The 21,945-nt window shown below is 39.2% G+C and overlaps 1 protein-coding gene across 2 annotated transcripts in view; it reads right to left on the minus strand.

Annotated features, from left to right (window-relative positions):
* The window catches only part of PRMT9 (protein arginine methyltransferase 9), a 48,150-nt gene that overhangs the window by 16,697 nt on the left and 9,508 nt on the right, over positions 1-21,945 (minus strand). The window contains exons 3-9 of one of the 2 annotated variants that reach the window (XM_003257788.3): positions 20,828-21,064; positions 20,148-20,315; positions 17,541-17,643; positions 15,447-15,553; positions 7,730-7,922; positions 4,642-4,825; positions 685-1,399 (exon numbers count right to left, since the gene is read on the minus strand). In XM_003257788.3, the coding sequence (XP_003257836.1) occupies positions 685-1,399; positions 4,642-4,825; positions 7,730-7,922; positions 15,447-15,553; positions 17,541-17,643; positions 20,148-20,315; positions 20,828-21,064 (1,707 nt within the window). Of the gene's footprint in view, positions 1-684; positions 1,400-4,641; positions 4,826-7,729; positions 7,923-15,446; positions 15,554-17,540; positions 17,644-20,147; positions 20,316-20,827; positions 21,065-21,945 lie in introns of those variants that run through there. The other variant, XM_030816214.1, reaches the window with a different exon arrangement.

Raw genomic sequence — 21,945 nt, forward strand, 5'->3', positions numbered from 1 at the left:
CAGGGCGTGGTGGCTCATGCCTATAATCCCAGCACTTTGGGAGGTCAAGGGGGATGGATCGCTTGAGGTCAGGCATTCAAGACCAGCCTGACCAACATGGTGAAACCCCGTCTCTACTAAAAATACAAAATTAGCTGGTGGGGCGTGCCCTAGCTACTTGGGAAGCTGACGCAGGAGAATCGCTTGAACCCAGGAGGCAGAGGTTGTAGTGAGCCATTGCACTCCAGCCTAGGCAGCAAGAGCGAAACTCTGTCTTAAAATAAATATATATATATATATATATATAATCTTGTATATATATCTTGGTTTCAAAATATAGTTCTCCACTAAAAGGAACCAAAAGGAACCAGCGTCCCTTGGAGAAAGACTAATCCTAAGGCTGGGGTTGAGAAAAATTCAAGATGAAAATAAAACATCTGGTTGCACCCAAGTAAGAAGATGCTCAAAGAATTATGGGAACGTGTCAAAAAGACATAGGAACTAGTTTTAAGGACCTCCCACTGGCCAAACCAGCGACAATTTTAGCATCAAATGAAGTCACACGTCCTGAAAAGTAATGCTTGAGGAGCATACAATAATCTTGACTTATTTTTACAGTTATGCCATTAAAGAACTTCAGGAATTTACATAAAATCTGAGCTCAAAAAAAAAAACAAAGCCAAAAGTTATTATTTTGTGTTTTACCTGGATATTGCAGCTTTTTCCATTATTTCCTGCTGAATGAGCCCAGATGGCTCAATGACATCCAATATAATTATGCTCCATAACTTGTCTGATTTTGGCCTTTGTAACATAGCAGATTCATCCTCCACGTGTCTCAGCCAAAACTCAAGTGTTTCTTTAGGAAAGTGATTGGCTTCAGATATGAGGTCCAGAGCAATACGATGCTGGTCTTTTTCCACAGAACTGTATGGTTTAACCTGCCCAAGTGTGCCAGCAATAATAGGCAGAATAGAGAAGCCTTCAGACACATCTAACACGTAGAAAGGTTCAAGGATGTTCTGTACAGTATTACTCTGTCCAGTTCCAGAGCTCATCTCATTCTGACAGTGAGTATCCATGGTCTGATACAGTTTCTCTGGAGTCAGTGAAGACAAAACGTTGCTCATTGCCATTTTAAAGCCTTCATGATATGGGATGTTGTTAAGCAAAGCAATTTCTGTAGATTCCAATACACATGTCTGCTCTACAGCATCTGGTTTACTGGTCTGAAGGTTAGCGAGGGCACTACAAAGTTCAGCCTCATTTCCTAATGATAACAAGTCTTTATTCTGGGTAAAACTTTTTGCAACATCCATTTCACATTCCAAACCCAAGACACTAATACTCTGGATTCTTAAGTAACAGTCTTGACAAGACACTTCCATCATCACATGGTCTCCAGGCTTTATCCAGTAGTCTTCATTAAATAGTAAGAAGGAAAAAAAAATATGGAGTACTTATAAGCCAGAGGATCACATAAACATCTCCATCCTCCATCGAACCCCCCATTCTTTAAATCACTATAGAAAGGATTACAAACACTCATTTAATATACAAAAAACTAGGAAAACTCTACCAGATTTACTTAGGGAAAAACTGAAATTTGAATACTCAATTAACCAGTAGCATAATGGAGACATTTGAGAGCTCCATTATTGACCCTGAGACTATCAGTATGATAATGTTTTTAATGCCATCACTAGGTCTCTCCATATCCCCAAATTGGGGTGTTGGTGGAGTACTGGAGGGGACTCTATCATCTTTGGTAATAAAGGCTAACAACAACAAAGATAAAATTCAGGGATAAATATCAAACTTCACTTTAGCTTAAAGGGACATTCTTTAAGAGAAATTTCCAAAAGAACAAGGTAACATTCAACAGAATTGTATCAGTTATATTTGTTAACTAAGTATTTTAGACATTCTTGCATGTCTAGGAACTTCAAAGTATAAGGAAGAACCAAGTCCTACAATAAAGACCGTATCATACTCCTTTCATATGTGGGAAAACTTTTGTTTGTTTTGTTTTGTCTTTTGAGACAAGATCTCACTCTGTCACCCAGGCTGGGATGCAGTGGCATAACATGGTCCCCTGCAGGTTCCAACTCCTGGGCTCAAGTGATCCTCCTGCCTCAGTCTCTCAAGTAGCTGGGACTATGGATGCATGCCACCAGGCCCAGCTATTTTTTTTTTTTTTAATAGAGATGAGGTCTTGCTGTTTTACCCAGGCTGGTCTTGAACTCCTGGGCTCAAGTGATCCTCTTGCCTCAGCCTTCCAATGTGTTGGGATTACAGGCGTGAGCCACTGTGCCTGGCCTACATGTGGTAAAATTTTAAAATGTAAATGTATAATCACAATTCCTTCTCATTAACCCTGGAACCAGTTGAAAATACAAGTTGTTACACTTTTTTGGGTTTTTTGGAGACAGTGTCTTGCTTTGTTGCCTAGGTGAGAAAATCACTGTGGCTTCAATCTCAGGGCTCAAGCTATCCTCCCCACCTCAGCCTCCAGAATAGCTGGGACTACAGGCGCTCACCATCATGCCTGAATTTTTAAAAATTTTTAGTAGAGACCAGGCTGGTCTCAAACTCCTGAACTCCAGCAATCCTCCTACCTCAGCAGGAGGATCCCAAAGTGCTAGGATTACAGGCATGAGCCACTGAGCCCAGCCATAAATTGCTATTCTTACGCTTAAACATGTAAATGTCCTTTCTCTAAGAAGGATTAAAAAACAAAAGACCATCTGTCTAACTTACTACAAGTATAAGAGAGCTAGAATAAACACAAGTAAAAAACGTCATTCACTGAGTGCCAGTCACTGTGGTCGGCATTTTATACCCACTATCTTTAAGAATCCCTAAAACAGTGCTGCAAGATAAATGGTATCATCCCGTTTTTATATATGATACAACAAAAGCTCTGAGAAGCAAGTGGCAAGGATGGCCAGGAGGGAATGAGTAAGTAGCAGAGACAAGAACTGAATCCAAATCTACCTAACTGACTCCAAAAACAACATACTAGCCACAACAATATACTGATGCCAGGCCTTTATGACCTTGCCAAATTAGATCCTTGATTAAGAAACTAAACAGAAATAGATGTATTAACTTCCAGTTTAAGAAGGGTAGAGTTTTTCTGTGTGTGTGTGTGTGTGTGTGTGTGTGTGTGTGTGTGTGTGTGTGTGTGTGTGTCAGGATGTCCCTCTGTTGCCCAGGCTGGAGTGCAGTGTTTCAATCTTGGCTCACTGCAGGCTCAACCTCCTGGACTCAAGGGATCCTTCTTCCTCAGTGCCCCAAGTAGCTGGGACTACAAGCACTTGCCACCATCCCCAGCTAAATTTTTTCATTTTGCAGAAACGAGGTCTTGCAGTCAGGCACAGTGACTCACACCTGTAATCCCAGCACTTTGGGAGGCTGAAGCGGACGGATCAAGAGGTCAGGAGATCGAGACCAACCTGGCTAACACGGTGAAACCCTGTCTCTACTAAAAATACAAAAAATTAGCTGGGCATGGTGGCATGCACCTGTAGTCCCAGATACTCAAGAGGCTGAGGCAGGAGATTCGCTTGAACCCAAGAGGCGGAGGTTGCAGTGAGCTGAGATTGCGCCACTGCACTCCAGCCTGGGCAACAGAGCGAGACTCTGTCTCAAAAAAAAAAAAAAAAAGACAGAAAAAAAGAAATGAGGTCTTGCTATGTTGCCCAGGCTGGTTTAAACTCCTGGCCTCAAGCAATCCTCTCACCTGGGCCTCCCAAAATACTAGGGTTACAGGTGTCAGCCACCATACCCAGCCTAAAAAGGGTAGTTTTTCTATATAATTCAACTACTTTAAACTTACTGAAACCCATTGAATCACTGTAAAAAAAATTTCCATACAAAAAAAAAAAATCTTTATACAGAACTTCCCTAGGGAAGTTCAGATTCATGAACTCTCTACAACTGAAAAATGTTGTGCTTATATGAATGTGTACATTTTTATGATGCAGGGCTCCACAGATGTTATCGGCTTCTCTAAGGAGTAAGAACTCCTGCACTAAAAGCAATACTTTTCCAATACTTTCCATGAAATAATGGAGCAGGATTTCTTTCATCTACTGATAACTAGAAAAATCGGCCGGGCATGGTGGCTCACGCCTGTAATCCCAGTACTTTGGGAGGCCGAGGCGGGTGGATCACGAGGTCAGGAGATTGAGACCATCCTGGCTAACACGGTGAAACTCCGTCTCTACTAAAAATACAAAAAATTAGCCGCGCGTGGCAGCAGGCGCCTGTAGTCTCAGCTACACGAGAGGCTGAGGCAGGAGAATGGCGTGAACCCAGGAGGCGGAACTTGCAGTGAGCCGAGATCACGCCACTGCAGTCCAGCCTGGGCGAAAGAGCGAGACTCTGTATCAAAAAAAAAAAGAAAAAGAAAAATCAGAGCTGAAGAAATAATGATAGGTTTTCCAAGTGCTATGCAACAGAGTTGTGTTTGTCTCTCTTAACCACAAATATTACCTATTTCAAATTTCTTTTGAAAAAAATGAAGTTCTGAAAGATTTAACCAACCTCCTTTGACTGAAAACTTCATATCCAAAGTAATTTTTTTTTTGGCCACTGACTCGAATACTTAGAATATTAAAGCAAGAGGTTTAAAAAAAAAAAATGGACAAGACCTACCTGCAAGGTCCTGTACGGGGTAGACAGCCTGTTCCCAACATGTTTCCTCACTAGGACTTGTGGATAAACTATGTTCATCATCAAGCTGGAGCACAAACCAAACCATAATAGCATCTAGTATGCCTTCTTTAATAACAGGAATACCAATCTTATCAGGCTTTTTAGTTGCAAGACTTTTTAATTCCTGAGAAAAATGTAGAAGGAATGAAAGAGTTTTATATATTTCATATATACTTGCCTCAATATCTTACCATTTTCCATCTCTGGAGTTCTTAGTCCTGCCCAGCTCCCTTAGGGATTCAGTATCTTGGCACACCTATAACCATGTAAGGCACACTGGTTGGGAAGCTCTGACCTATTTTATTGGAATACCATGCAGCTATTATTAAAAAGAATGAAGCAGATATATATTGCTGATATGGAAAGAAGTCCATAATATATTGTTGAATTGCAAAGGTTAAGTGACAAAGCAGCGGAGATTGTTTTGTTTAGAAAATAGAGGGGGATGGAGGGGGATAGAGAGAGAGAGGGAGTAGGGAGAGAGAGTGTGTGTGTAAGAGAGAGAGTGAGAGAGAGAGTGAGAGTGTGTGTGTGTGTGTGTGTGTGTGTGTGTACACAGAAAAGAAAGTCTGGAAAGATGTACTTCAAACTAGTGACCTGGGGAAAGAAGGGTTGAGATTTTAAAAAGGAAGAAAAATACTAGGACTTTTTCCTTTCTATCCTGTATTGCTTGAAAGTCTTAAACAGGCAGGCATGACTTTTGAAATTAAAACCTTAGTAAGATTTGTGTGTGTGGCTAAGAAAAATTAAAATTTTTAAAAGCCTTAAAATAATAAAAGGATAGTTCAGGGGTAAATGGCAGCTACAAATGTGTTACTTGCTATTGAAAGTCGTAACAGGTAAGGAATGCTCTTGAAGCTCAGAAAGCTCAGCCTCAGTAAGCAAGGCCAAATTGTTAAATTAGTTCCAGATCTCCTCAAGAACAATGTGGTAACAAATAATAAAGGAAAGCTTCTATTAAATTATAGAAATCTTAGGCTAGCTGGGCACGGTGGCTCACGCCTGTAATCCCAGCACTTTAGGAGGCCAAGGTGGGTGGATCATTGAGGTCAAGAGTTTGGGGCCAGGCACGGTGGCTCACGCCTGTAATCCCAGCACTTTGGGAGGCCAAGGCTGTCGGATCATGAGGCCAGGAGATTGAGGCCATCCTGGCTAACACAGTGAAACCCCGTCTCTACTAAAAATACAAAAAAGTAGCCGGGCATGGTGGCGGGTGCCTGTAGTCCCAGCTACTCGGGAGGCTGAGGCAGGAGAATGGCGTGAACCTGGGAGGCGGAGCTTGCAGTGAGCCAAGATTGCACCACTGCACTCCAGCCTGGGCGACAGAGTGAGAGTCCACCTCAAAAAAAAAAAAGAGTTCGAGACCACCCTAGCCAACATGGTGAAACCCCATCTCTACTAAAAATACAAAAATTAGCCGCTCATGGTGGTGGGTACCTGTAATCCCAGCTACTCAGGAGGCTGAGGCAGGAGAATCACTTGAACCCGAAAAGTGGAGGCTGCAGTGAGCCAAGATCGCACCACTGCACTCCAGCCTAGGCAACAAGAGCGAAACTCTGTCTCAAAAAAAAAAAAAAAAAAAAAAAGAAAAAAAATCTTAGGCTAAAATTACCCTCACAAAGTCTTCTATCTCCAAACAGGTTTCACTTACAACATTTATGTACTTGAACATTTAACCTTACTTATTAAAGATCTTTAGAGAATTCTATGTAACCTTTCCAGTTTCTTTGGGCACTTTCTTTTTTTTTTTTTTTTTTGAGACAGAGTTTCGCTCTTGTTGCTCAGGCTGGAGTGCAATGGCGCGACCTCAGCTCATGCATCCTCCGCCTCCCGGGTTCAAGCAATTCTCCTGTCTCAGCCTCCCAAGCAGCTGGGATTACAGGCGCCCAGCAACACACACAGCTAATTTTTGTGTATTTTTTTAGTAGAGACAGGGTTTCACCATGTTGGCTAGGCTGGTCCTGAACTCCTGACCTCAGGTAATCCACCTGCCTCGGCCTCCCAAAGTGCTGGGAGGACAGGCGTGAGCACCTTGCCTGGCTGGGCACTTTCTTTATACAGAACATCCTCACGCCATTCACCAACACACACACTAGAGTGATCAGCTTCTCTTGCTTTTCCTAGGACTGTCTTGGTTTCAAAACAGAAAGTCTCAAGTCTCAGAACCCCCTTCAGTCCTGGGCAAACCATGAAGGCTGGTCACCATAATGCACATACAACCTAAAGATTTGGATTATTGCTCATTTTGTTAATTTGAAATGGCAGCATGATATAGAGAAAAGTCAGAATTCCTGATAGAATTCATGATATAGAGAAAAGGTTAGAATTCCTGCCCCTGTATTCACATGCTGAATAATCTGGGGGGAAATTATTTAATGTGAGCAACAATTTCCTCATCTGTGTAACACAAGGATAATTTTAATTGTATGGCAGTATGTCATAAGAGCTGCCTAAGAACACAAGTGAAAGCACCTGGCACCCTATATATTCCCAACAATCATAGGAGTGGTTTTCTCTGTATTTAAATAAGCGAGCTGGGCACAGTGGCTCCTATGCCTGTAATCCTAACACTTGGGGAGGCCAAGGTCAGCAGATTGCTTGAGCTCAGAGTCCAAGACCAGCCTGGGCAACATGGCAAAACCCCATCTCTACTAAAAATACAAAAATTAGCCAGGCACAGTGGTACATGCCTGTAGTCCCAGCTACTTGGGGGACTGAGGCAGGAGGATTGCTTGAACCCGGGAGGTCGAGGCTGCAGTGAGCCGAGATGGTGCCACTGCACTCCAGCCTGGGTGACAGAGCAAGACACTGTCAAAGAAAGAAAAGAAAGAAAGGAAAGAAAAGCAAGGAAAGCAAGAAAGAAAGCAAATAATTTCAGGAAGAAATTCTAATTACCCTTTAATCATTTTCTTTACGTACAATAAGTGGAATCTTCACGCAAACTCATAAAATATGACTGTCTGTCCTATACATTATTTTAACGCATGAAATTTAATGCTTGAAAATAGTAACTGAATTTTTTTTTCACCTGAAGGTTGTTGAAATCTACTGTCATAATTTCAAAGCACTCTGTCAAAGCCAAATATCCTCCAGGAACTTGACTCATCTTTTCAGTTGTATAAGGTTCAATTGTTTCTTCAGTATCTACAGAAGAATAAGCCGGACTCTGAAATTTCACATTTGTTGGCAAATGGATACCAGCAATGTCCTTAATACCCACTCTGGAGAGAGAGAAAAAAGGGGAGGGGTAGGAAGATGGATTTTTTTAGAATCAAGTAACATATGTAATACTGAGTCCAGAAAAAATAAATACAAAAATGAAATAAAACCTCATGAGCAAAGATTTCTTAAACATAACTACATAATACACACACATATAAAACCACTAACTATAAAGGAAAACAACTATAAATAGGTCTATAATAAAATTAAGAATGTCTGCTCACTAAAAAAAAAAAAAAACACCCTGTAATAAAGTAAAAAGCAAGCAACTGAGAGAAGGTATTTGTAATAACTATATTCAATAAAGGGCTCATGTCCAAAATAGATTTTAAAATTCCTACATATTAATAAAAAACAAAAATGGGCAAAAGACTTAGACACTTCACAAAAGAACATATCCAAATGGCCAATAAGCACATGAAAAGGTGCTCGGCTTCAACAGCCACCCGGGAAATGGAGTTAAAATCACAATGCAGGCCGGGCGCGGTAGCCCACGCCTGTAATACCAGCACTTTGGGAGGCCAAGGCGGGTGGATCACGAGGTCAGGAGATCAAGACCATCCTGGCTAACAGAGTGAAACCCTCTCTACTAAAAATACAAAAGATTAGCCGGGCGTGTTGGCAGGCGCCTGTAGTCCCAGCTACTCAGGAGGCTGAGGCAGGAGAATGGCATGAACCCGGGAGGCTGAGCTTGCTGTGAGCCGAGATTGTGCCACTGCACTTCAGCCTGGGTGACAGAGCAAGACTCCGTCTCAAAAAAAAAAAAAAAAATCACAATGCATACTACACATCTGACAGAATGGAAAAAAACAAGTAGTCAATAGCAAGTATGGTAAGGATACAGTCTCATACACCATTGGAGTATAAAATTATACTTTGGAAGACTACTTTGTAGTACCAATTGGAGCTGAGCATACCTATTCAGATTCATTCTTAATGTACGAACCTCACAGTGTTTGGCATTTCCACTTCTGAGAATATAGTCAACAGAAATTAATACATATTATCACCAAAAGAATGTTCAAGAATGTTTATAGCTACACTGCTTCTGATAGCCAAAAAAAACTGATATAACCTAAACATCTATCAGTAGTATAACAGACAAATCTAGTATAGTCATATAATGGAGTATGATTCAGCAATGAGAATAAACAAACTAAACACAAAAGAAGCTAGGCACACAAAAACAAGTCACACTGTATGGTTCTATTTGTATAAAATTCAAAACAAGCAACACTAATCTACGGTGTTAGAAGTCAGGATAGTAGGTGCTTTAGGGAGAGTGGGGCGCTGGTAAAGAGATGGGGTTTCTTCCTGCACACTTTATATTATATAGCGGTAATATTCTGGTCCTTGATCTCAGCACTGATTACCCAGGTCTATCAACTTCATGAAAAGTCATCAAATCATAAACTTATGGCTTACATACTTGCTATAACAATGTTTGATGTCAATAAAAATTTACATTGGGCCAGGCATGGTGGCTTATGCCTGTAATCCCAGTACTTTGGGAGGCCAAGGTGGGAGGATCACTTGAGTCCAGGAGTTAGAGACCAGCATGGACAACATAGCAAGATTCTTCTATGTAAAATAAAATAAAATAGCCAGGTATGGTGGTGTGTGCCTAGAGTTCTAGTTACTTGGGAGGCTGAAGCAGGAGGATCACCTGAACCTAGGAGTTCAAGGCTGCAATGAGCTATGATCACATCATTGCACTCCAGCCTGAGCAACAGAACGAGACCCTGTCTCAAAAAAACAAAAAAGGAAATTTACAATGAAAAAACACTTTATGAAAATTTAAACATTTTGTAAAAGGAAAATACTCCAACCTCATCTCACCTTACCTCATCTCAGTGGCACTTTTTTAAGAGAATGTGCCTTTATAAAATTTTAAAAGTTCAAATAATCTACTTTTACAGATTATTACACTCTCAAAAGATGAATCAGCAAATGGAACCACTAATGATTTTTTTTTTTTTTTTTGAGACAGAGTCTTGCCCTGTCGCCCAGGCTGGAGTGCAGTGGCACAATCTCGGCTCACTGCAAGCTCAGCCTCCCAGGTTCACGCCATTCTCCTGCCTCAGCCTCTCAAGTAGCTGGGACTACAGGCGCCTGCCACCACGCCTGGCTACTTTTTTGTATTTTTAGTAGAGACGGGGTTTCACCGTGTTAGCCAGGATGGTCTCGATCTCCTGGCCTCATGATCCGCCCGCCTCAGCCTCCCAAAGTGCTGGGATTATAGGCATGAACCACCACTCCCGGTCTACTATGACTTTAATAACTCAAAATTAAAAGTCACAAATTGAAACAAAAAAGATGTGACAATTTTTTGTGTGTGAGACAAGATCTCATGCTGTCGCCCAGGCTGGAGTACAAAGGTGTGATCTTGGCTCACTGCAACAACCTCCATCTACCAGGCTCAAGCAATTCTCCTATCTCCGCTTCCTGAGTAGCTGGGACTACAGGTGCATGCCACCACGCCCAGCTAATTTTTGTATTTTTTATAGAGACAGGGTTTCGCCGTGTTGCCCAGGCTGCTCTCAAACTCCTAAACTCAGGCGATCTGCCCACCGTGGCCTCCCAAAGTGCTGGTATTACAGGCGTGAGCCACTGCGTCCAGCCAGACAATTTCTTGCTAATGTATTATAAACTACGTGAATATATATTGTCAAAACTTCAAGCCATATGGTAAAAAGTCCACCTTCACAGTACTCGTCCTCTCATTTCTTCACTGTTAAAAATTTAATGTGTATCCTTCCATACCTTTTTTAATATTTGTATATAACACTCTATTTGTACGTTACTGAAACATTCTGTATCATTTGTGAGTAGGTTGTATTCATCATGCCTACTTATCTCTCAAAAGATACTTGTGTATCTTTATTAAAAATGAGAATATTCTCTTAATCACAGCAATCAAATTCAGTATTACCTAACCTACAGTTCATATTCTGTATTTGTCAACTGAATCAAAAAATCAATAATGCAGGCAGGGCACAGTGGCTCATGCCTGTAATCCAAGCACTTTAGGAAGCTAAGGCAGAAGGATCCCTTGAGTCCAGGAGTTCAACACAGCAAGACAGCAAGACCCTGTCTCTATAAAACTTTAAAAAATTAACCAGACAGTGGTGCACACCTGTGGTTGCAGCTCCTCAGGAGGCTGAAGTGGGAGGATCACTTGAGCTTGGTAGGTCAAGACTGCAGTGAGCCATGAGATTGAGCCACTGCACTCCAACCAGGGCAACACAGCAAGATCAAAATGTATATATATAGTTTTTTTCCCAAATACAGGTCATAGTTTCAATTTAGCTGTCCTGTCTCTTTAATCTCCTTTCATCTTAAACAGTTCTTCATCTTTGCTTTGTCTCTCATGTCACTGACATTTTTTAAGAAGGTAGGCCAATTGTTTTACAGAATGGTCCCAACTAGGGTTTGTCTGAGGTTTTCTCACAATTAGATTGCAGGCTGTACATTTTGGATGTGGTACTATATAAGCAATGCATCCTCAAAGCATCGAATCTGGAGGAATCTTACTGTTGATGTTAGCTTTAATCACTTGGTTAAGATGTTGTGTGGTCACCAGGGCCTGTTTGGGGATAGGGGCAAGGGGAGGGAGAGCATTAGGACAAATACCTAATGCATGCGGGGCTTAAAACCTAGATGATGGGTTGACAGGTGCAGCAAACCACCATGGCACATGTATATCTATGTAACAAACCTGCAGGTTCTGCACATGTACCCCAGAACTTAAAGTAAAATTAAATTAAATTAAATTTTTTTAAAAAACAGGCCGGACACAGTGGCTCACGCCTGTAATCCCAGCACTTGGGGAGGCCGAGGCAAGTGGATCACCTGAGGTCAGGAGTTCGAGACCAACCTGGCCAACATGATGAAACCCCTCTCTACTAAAAAAAAAAACACAAAAAATCAGCCAGGCATGGTGGCAGGCATGCCTGTAATCCCAGCTACTTGGGAGGCTGAGGCAGGGGAATCACTTGAACATGGGAGGCGGAGGTTGCAGTGAGCCAAGATCGCGCCACTGCATTCCAGCCTGGGAAACGAGCAAAACTCTGTCTAAACAAAAAAAATAAATAAAAATAAAAAAATGTTGTGTGGCTTCTTCCCTATATACTTACAATCTTTCCCTTTGTAGTAATTTGAAAGATACTTCGAAACTATATAAATGCCCTGATCCTCATCAGATTTCCCTCCATTGATTTAGCATCTATTCATGATTCTTGCTTCCAAAAAGTAATTCTGCCTCATTTTTTCTATACTATTACTTGGCATTTACTGTAAGGACAAGCTGTACTTTTATCCCCATTTATGTATTTATTAATCTGCTTAAGATACATAGAAATTCAGGGATTCTTATTCAGTGGGTTTTAATCCATTAAAACCTTATTTATTTTGGTGATTAAATTGTCCCAGATTTGGCCAGTAGGAGAGTCTTCAAGCATGCAGCTCTGTCCTTTTGCTCCCCTTTCCCTCACCAAATCCCTTTTTTGAGCACTTCCTCACTTTCTAATACAAGATGTCCCAGAATCATATTGAATCTATTCCACCCCAGTACTGGAATCAGCCATTGCTCCAAGAAGCTATAGTTCCTTTTGGTGAGAAATGGTATTTAAAAACCAAGATCTGAGTTCTAGGTATGCTCACTGCTCCTAAGATTATGCCTTGTCTTTCTCACTTAACAGTATACCATAAACTTCTTTCCTTGTCTATACATGTACCTTAACCATTTTTTTGCATAATACTACATTAGGTGACTGTTACATCATAATTTATTGAAATACTTTCTTATTAATATAAACATTGATAATTTGTTTCATTTTTTCAATTACAGTATTACAGTGAACATCCTTGTACACACATCACTGCACACATGTATGAGTATTTATCAGGATAGATTCCCAGACACGGAAATGCTAGATCAAGGACTACAAACATCTTTAGTGTTGCTAGAAAAGGCCAAATCAAGCTACTAAAATGTTGCACCAACAGTGTATGAATTTTCCCTAAACCTATGGAAAAATAAGATATCAAACAACTTTAATGTGCTAACATAAGCAGTTAGAAAATGTTATCCCATTGGTTTTAATTACCGTTTCTCTGATTAATAGACAATTATATTCATGCTTGGTTATAAAAGTTGCAAATATTTATCTCAGTCTGTCACTTGTTTTTTAACTTTATAGTATCCTTCACCAGATAGATTTTTTTCAATTGTTTTAAAATGTGGTCACATTTGTCAATGTTCTGTGGCTTCTGGGCCCTACTCTGTGTTTTGCTTTGGAAGGTCTCCATCAAATAGATTTTTTTGACGCTCAGATGTTTAACTCACCCAGAATTAAAAGTAGGGATCTAACGTTTTTCCCCAAATGAAGCACACCATTTCCATTTCCTGAATAGTTTATCCCTTCCCCAATGATCTGAAATATCACACCTGTATCATATACTAAATCCATATAAATTCAAAGGTCTGTATCTAGATTCTTCATTGTGCTCCACTGATGTATTTGTCTTTCTGCATCAATATATTACTGTCTTTTATTTCTAGGTTTTTATATCTAATAAGGCAAGTTTCAGTTTCCTTGGATATTCTTAAACATTTGCTTATTGAGAAAAGCATTAAATTCAGCTGATTAGGTGCCAAATGGCAATTTTTATAATAATGATTTATAAATGCTTCTACCAGGTAAAACAGTAGCACTCACATGTATTTTGTCAACACCTTTCTTCATAGTCCTCAACCCATAATGCTGAACTTTGTTTAAAAAAAAAAAAAAAAAAAAAAGATATTGGCCTCATTCATCCAGACCTACACCTATACACCTATTGAACCAAACTGTAAACCCTTTTTATTTTTACATAAGCTCCTATGGTGCTTCTACTGTAGTCAGGCACTCATTTGCTAAATAAGTGAGTCAATAATGAGTTACTCTTTTTCAAAATGTAGATACCAGCCATTTAATTTCTACTTTACTTAGACAAACAATATTAGTGGTCTCCTAAAGAGGAACTATTGAAAGAAGGAGTCCGGCCATGTTACAGCAAGAAATCTCAGCAAGACACAACCTAGCTTTTCTGGTGGGCAATGCAGTAAGGCATCCCTACAGCCTGAAAACTGTACATATTCTTTAACTCAGTAATTCCTTATTAAGGAATTTATCCTAAGAAAATAATAGAAACAAGTCCACAAAGACATAAGTGCAAAGATGTTTATCCTACTCCCTAAAAGCAGAAAAGTGGAAGCAATCCAAAAATTCTAAACTCCGATAACTACAACACAAATAAGTTGATTTTTTAAAGTCATGAACCAAATCTATTACATGAAAAGGCTCACAAAGGAAAAGCAAATATATTTACTGAGTTTTTAAACAAAATTAAATTTACACACACCTACATTTACTTACATCGAACTAATATTCAACCAGTACATTCTAATTCAGCCAATCTGCTAATTAAGTCCACTGTCTGGTTAGTGCCCTGTGTCCTGCCAATCTCTAAACATTTTTACCATCTCCCTGTAACATACAAAGAAAAAGAGTAAAGGAATATATAACAAAGATGAAAAGTAGTTACTTACTGGTGAGGGGTTCACAGTGGTTTTCATTTTTTTCAAACCACTTATCAGTATGTCCTAAAATATTTACATGCTACATTTACGATTAGGTTATTGGTAGAAGCTTAGAAAGATCCTAAAATTCCATCCAGCCCAACTACAAATCATTATAGTACTAGTGAAATTATTAAGAAAAGGGAAATTGAAGTAATTAAGACCAAAATTTATTTTCACAGTGGAATCTTTCATTCCAACTTCACCTAAAATCAGTCAGAACTTAATATTTTTCTACATGAATATATCACAACTACAGAGTCCTAAGTTGTAACAAAATTAATTTTCCATTTTAAAAAAAACTGGCTTTAACCATGAAGTTTCACTTAAAATACGCAAAAAAAAAGAGTAAGACCAGTGTAAGCAGCATGAATTTAAAGGTCACAAAACTACAAATCCTCACCCAAATACATATTCACTAACTAACCTCTGTAATATTCTCTTTGCAATTACTATTTTTCAATATTTACTATTTAAATAGTCACTTACTGATATGGTTTGACTCTGCGTCCCCACCCAAATCTCATCTCAAATTGTAATCCCCACATGTTGAGGGAGGGAAGTGACTGGATTGTGAGAACGGTTTCTTCCACACTGTTCTCATGATAGGGAGTGAATTCTCACAAGATCTGATGGTTTTACAAATGGTAGTTTTTCCTACACTCACCCACGCGTTCTTGTGCTGTCTCTGTCTCTCTCTCTCTCTCTCTGCCCCCCCCGCCCCCCCCAACCTGCCTGCTGCCATATAAGATGTGCCTGCTTCCCCTTCTGCCATGTTTGTAAGTTTCCTGAGGCCTCCTCAGCATTCAGAACTGTGAGTCATTTAAACCTCTTTCCTTTATAAATTACCCAATCTTGGGAGATTCTTTATAGTAGTGTGAAAACGGACTAATACACTTACCTATGATGTCTTCTTATCTCTGCACATTCTACTGCCATCCCAAATATAACGGCACTTGCTGGTATAACTTTCCCATACTTTTCACAATTAGCACTTTCACCTTTGGTCTAAAAAAAATAACAGTAAGAATTACGTTATCACATGTATGTAAAAATATGTGTGCATAATGATAAGCTATGAAAATATAATTTAAAAAACCCAAAAAGACAATAAGTAAGGATGAAGTAAGTTAAAGATTTTTTTTTCTTCCTTAAAAAATATTTTTGGGCTGGGCACTGTAGCTCAAGCCTGTAATCCCAGCACTTTAGGAGGCCGAGGCAGGCGGATCACGAGGTCAGGAGATTGAGACCATCCTGGCTAACACGGTGAAACCCCATCTCTACTAAAAATACAAAAAATTAGCTGGGCGTGGTGGCACGCACCTGTAGTCCCAGCTACTTGGGAGGCTGAGGCAGGAGAATCGCTTGAATCCGGGAGGCAGAGGCTGCAGTGAGCCGAGATCATGCCACTGCACTCCAGCCTAGCCTACAGAGCAAGACTCCATCTCAAAAAAAAAAAAAAAAAAAGTATTTTTGGCCAGGCCTGGCAGCTCACACCTGCAATTCCAGCACTTTGGAAAGCCAAGGAGAGAGGACCACTTGAGGCCAGGTGTTTGAGACCAGCCTAGGCAACATAGCAAGACCCTGTCTCTACAGAAAAAAAAAAATTTTTTTAATTAGCCGAGTATGGTGACATTGTGAGGCTGAGGTGGGAGGGCCACTTGAGCCCGGGAGTTTGAGGCTGCAGTAAGCTAAAAAAACATGCCACTGTGCTCCTACCTGGGCAAGAGAGTGAGACCCCATCTCAAAAAAACAGAGTAAGTATTTTCATTGCTATATATGTATGAATATATATATATTTTCTCACAATACAAATGCAAAGGATACAAGAAAAGAGGGAGGATGGGAGGGGGAAAGGACTGTAAGTCTGCATAGAAAAAAAGACTTGGGTATGACTTTGATCAAGAAATCAATATCAATACCTACTTAAAAATAAATTGCTTGGCCAGGAGCGGTGGCTCACACCTGCAATCCCAGCACTTTGGGAGACCAAGGCAGGTGGATCACTTGAGGCCAGGAGTTCAAGACCAGCCAGGCCAATATGGTGAAACCCTGTTGCTACTTCAAAAAAAAAAAAAATTGCTCTTTTCAACCTTTAACTAGCGATTTTAAATCCAAAGAATTTTGTTAACATTGAATTTTTATTACATATTAAAATCCTTTCATTGATAACACATATCATATAAACCAAATCAATGATTTGTGGGCTACAACAGAGGATTTCAATGCAAAATATAATTTGGCAATTATAATAGTCCTGTCCAAACCATAGCCTGGGTTCAACAGGTACCTGAAAACAGTACCAAACCAGCTATTACTATACTCCCTTCTGATAATTTGCCAAAATTCTAGGCAGTGAGGTCTGCAAGACTGAAAATACCTCCGTTTTTCAACCCTACTCAAGAATTCCATAGTCAGTCCGTCCATAAAGTAATCTCAATTCCTATGAATTCTTCCCTGGAGTATTTTTGCCTGTATATCTCATTCAGGCACATAATTATACATTGAATCATGTTGTTAGTAAATGTTTTTATGTTGTTTTGTTTTGTTTTGTTTGAGACGGAGTTTCACTCTTGTTGCCCAGGCTGGAGTGCAATGGCGCGACCTCGGCTCACTGCAACCTCCGCCTCCTGGGTTCAAGCGATTCTCCTGCCTCAGCCTCACAAGTAGCTGGGATTACAGGCATGCGCCACCACACTCGGCTAATTTTGTATTTTTAGTAGAGATGGGGTTTCTCTATGTTGGTAACGCTGGTCTCAAACTCCTGACCTCACGTGATCCACCCACCTGGGCCTCCCAAAGTGCTGGGATTACAGGCATGAGCCACGGCGCCCGTAAAAGTTTTTTGCATAGATTTCTTTCCAACCACACAGTATGTACACCTTGGCAATGGAAAATATATTTCATATTGCTTTGTAAATATACTAAGGATTCAATAAATCTCTGATGAAATAACAAATTCTTAATCAGTTTTAAGTATTTTCATACTGCTTACCTTTGGCTGTAAAAGTAAATTCTCCCATGCATGAATCAAACTCTCCACAATTCCTTCTCCAAATAAACCTGCATCGACAGTTTCTGTTACAACTAGGGATACTCTATAGAATGATTTTTTAAAGATATATGTAAGTAAAATATCATGCTATTATATAAAGATGTCAAAGCTGAGAGGAGAAAGGAAGAGTATATTATAGAAACAGTCCATATGTAAAATATCCTAATACATTTCATTTTTAAGATCTACTACTGAATCTTGAGGAACTTTACTCGAATGTTCCTTAAGCTCCTTTGTTCTCCACTGGCTCCTTCTCCTTGATTTGGAAGATGGAGGGTGGGGGGAGGTGGGGAATGACAACCTTCACTTGGCCTTGTTCCCTCTCCAGGTTATTTTTTCGTTGCCTACATCTTTAAGAGTGGTTCATACCCATTACCTTTATCAGTCTCTTCCTTAATGCCAAGCAAGAAGACTTCCATCTCCAACAGTCTATAAAAATATTCTCTACCATCAATAACTCCCTACTTATCAAAATGTATCCTCTTTCTCAGTTATCATTTTTTTATCTCCAAATAACACTGATTGCAGGAGAGAGCCCTCCCTCTCAAAATCTATCTCTACCTTCTATGACACTGCATCATCCATGATTGCCTCCTATATGTTGACTGTGCCTCTCTTATCACTTCTCTTGCTTTACCCACTGCCTGAGTCTTAGAAAAAGCCTAGTCCACAGAACTCTGCTCTTCTGTCCATTCTTTCTAGAAAATTTTACTCAAAGACATACGAAAATAGTTTCTCCCTTCTCTGAACTCCTTCAGCATTTATTGCCAGTATCACTCATTTATGTAGTTAGAAGATAAGAAAAGTTTCATCAATATTCTTTATCTTCCTATCTAGATTGTAAGTGCCTTGAGGGTAAGAATGACTTTGGTATCCTCCAGTGCCTAAACCCAACGTCTTATATACAGAAAATATCCAGTATTTATGATTGCATACACTTAGAATGTGAAAGGTGTTTCAAATCATCTAGTCCAATACCTTGAGGTCTAGACATTTGCTTAAGGTCAAAATAAATTAATAGTAGTCTAATCTGGAATCCATAGCTCCTGGTTCAAAACCAATAGATCTTTCTACAACATTATCTGTGAGAAAAACGTAGATTAAATTAAGGTAACTTTGATTCATGCTAATTCACGTCCTTCTCAAAATTCACATTGAAGCCCTTAACCCTGAAACTGACTATACTGGAGAAGGAAAGGCCGTGTAAAGACACAAGAAAGCAGAATCTGCAATCCAGGAAGAGAATCCTTACAAGAAACCAAATTTGCCAACACCTTGATCACGGTCTTCCAGCCTCCAGAACTGTGAGAAAATAAATGCCTATTGTTAAAGCTACCCACTCTGTGGTATTTCGTTATGGCAGCCCAAGTGGAACAAGACAATTGAGGACAGTGTTTTAGTGTTTCTTTCTACAAAATGGGTATGACATTTGCCTTAATCTAATAGGAAGTTTTTCATGAGAATAAATGTAGAGACGATTGAAAAGTGTAAGTACTATGTTAACAGAAATACTATTATATATATGGAAGAAGACTTTTTAAAGTCATAGTTGATATAAGGCACAAAAACATCTTCTTTCAATACAAACTGAACTGAAGTAAGATCGGAAGATAAACCCAGAAGAGATAGGTAAAGTAAGTGCTACATAAAGAAAACTTTGTCTCTAAAATGACTAGTGTGGAATCAGATCATTTTCAAATTCCTTCTAGCTCTAAAATTCCATCACCCTTGTGATATGGATCGGAGTAAGAAAACATACTAAAAAGCCAAGACTTATATGACTTATATTCAAATCATTTAAAGGGCCCATGCCAAAATATACTGACAGCTGACATTCCCAAAGCTTTCATTTTAAACAAGTATATTAACGCAAAATGTGATAAGTCCATTGAATCTCAACTGCTTATGTTTTCTTTTTAAGTACAACTTTTAAGCAGTTATTGACCACACAGGATGAATTATCCATTTTTACAAATGAGAACACCGAAATTAACAAAGGTAAAGTAACTTGCTAAGATCAAGTTTATCTGATCCCTTGCCACAAATTTTTCTCAAGATCTTTAAATATTTTTTTTTTTTTTTTGAGATGGAGTCTTGCTCTGTCGCCCAGGCTGGAGTGCAGTGGCGTAATCTCGGCTCACTGCAAGCTCCGCCTCCTGGGTTCACGCCATTCTCCTGCCTCAGCCTCTCAGAGTAGCTGGGACTACAGGCGCCCGCCACCACGCCCGGCTAATTTTTTGTATTTTTAGTAGAGATGGGGTTTCACCGTGGTCTCGATCTCCTGACCTCATGATCCACCCGCCTCAGCCTCCCAAAGTGCTGGGATTACAAGCGTGAGCCACCGCGCCCGGCCTAAGATCTTTAAATATTTTTAATAAAGAATGTAATTTTATTTAAATGTCTTATAATAAACTATCCTATCCTATATCCATATCTTTACAAAATAAGGGTTTTGTAGCATTTTGTTTGGACTGAAAGCTAGAAATATATCTTAGTTTCTTAAAAATAGAGAAGTATAAACACTAAAATTAGTTTACATGATAATACCTTTCGGGAATATGTTTTGGAATCTCTATGTCAAGTGACTTCATATGTAAGAGTTTGATCCCTGCTTCCATCTTGTTTGCTGCCACGACATCACAGGCAAGTTCATACATGGTCTTGGATAACTCACAGGCATACACGGAATGTGCTCCAGCTTTTTTAGCAAACATGCTACAAGGGAAAAAAGTTCTCCATCAAGAAAAAATAATCTACTGTATTTTCTCAAATTTTAAGGAAATGATGATGCTAAAATGTGGGGTTTTTCCTTTTATTGTTTAACACAACCATTACTCATTCTGCATTAAAAAATAAACTAATATTCTTGTCTAGAAACAAATCATACAATAAACCATGGGATCTACTCTATTAAGACACAACTGGCATTGTATCTTTAATGAATACTAACGGGCTTTAACTTAGACAACTAGATTCCATCAGAATGTTAACATAAAAAAGACTCTTAAACTCATTATTTAAAATTTCAATAATCCCAAATTTTTCTTAGCAGTTATGTCCAGTTCTTGATGAAAGTTATTGTAAAAAACATAATAGTTACATAAATAACCCTAACAAGATTATAAGAAATACTTTTAAATTCCAATGTTAAATTTTCTATATCTGGCAAAATCTTTAATTTACATTACAATACATGTATATATCATTAAAATGCAATTACTACCAACCTTAGTATTCCAGTTCCTGCTCCAATGTCCAAAACACTTTTGGACCCCAAACAAATTGCCTTTTGGATTGCTGCATTATAAATTGTATTCCTCTTGGTGTCATTAAGCATGATAAAGTGCCAGCGTTCCACCAACCAGTTTGCAACACGATAAAAATTCTCCTTTGCATCACTGAAATCAGGGTTTAGCTTCACTGCTTTATGAAAATACCCAGCTGCTTCATCCCTAAAGCCCATTCTAGAGTAAAAAATGACAAAAGACAAAAGATATTCAACTATATGCTACCAATTGCAGTACCTTTGTTTATGCCACTCACTTGGCCTGGGAATTCCATGCCATCACCCCAAATCCTGCCAATCCAAGTGCTACCTCTTTTGGGAAGCTGTCTGTGAGGACTGCAAGCCTCAGTATTTCTTTCTTTTCTGAACCACTATATTTACATATTCCGGGAGACAAACAAGTACCTGACTATAAATTACTGTTATACTAATGTATAGCAGAAGTTCTCACAGTCATCCTCCATTTAGCCAACTCCATTCCCTCTGTGCAACACTCTAATGCCTATGGCTTAGTAGGCTCCTCTTTGTGGGGGCCGGCATGCCTTTTGTCTCAGCAACTGAGTTGAATAGTCATCAAGAGTCAGTTGTATTTGCTGCCAGATCAGTTTATGTCAGTTGTACTTGTTATTATAATTACATATTTTAATTAAATATTACACTAAGTAAATAAATATCACCGCAGAAAGGGAACCATTGTGCCTACAGACACTAAGCTAAATAAATGCTCTGGAAGAAAATCAAAGGCAAGTCACTTAAAATTAAGTACTATTTAATTATATGTGAGCAAATAAAAAATAAAAGGAGAAAAAAAACCTATCCAACCCTCTAGAACAGTGCTTCTCAAACTATCTGTAATGAAGAACCTCTCCTCCCTTTTTTTCTTAATTTTTTTATTTTTAAGACTAGTCAAGTGCAATACTGAGAAGGAGAGAATCCTCTTTCTTAAACATCTAATTGTTTGCAGACTGATATGGCTGTATTGCACATGATTCATATGGAGCTCACGTTAATACCAGATTTCAGCAGCACCCAAACTGATCTATATACTCTCTTCTGCAT

This window comes from Nomascus leucogenys, chromosome 7b, assembly GCF_006542625.1.
Source record: "Nomascus leucogenys isolate Asia chromosome 7b, Asia_NLE_v1, whole genome shotgun sequence".
Taxonomy (NCBI): domain Eukaryota; kingdom Metazoa; phylum Chordata; class Mammalia; order Primates; family Hylobatidae; genus Nomascus; species Nomascus leucogenys.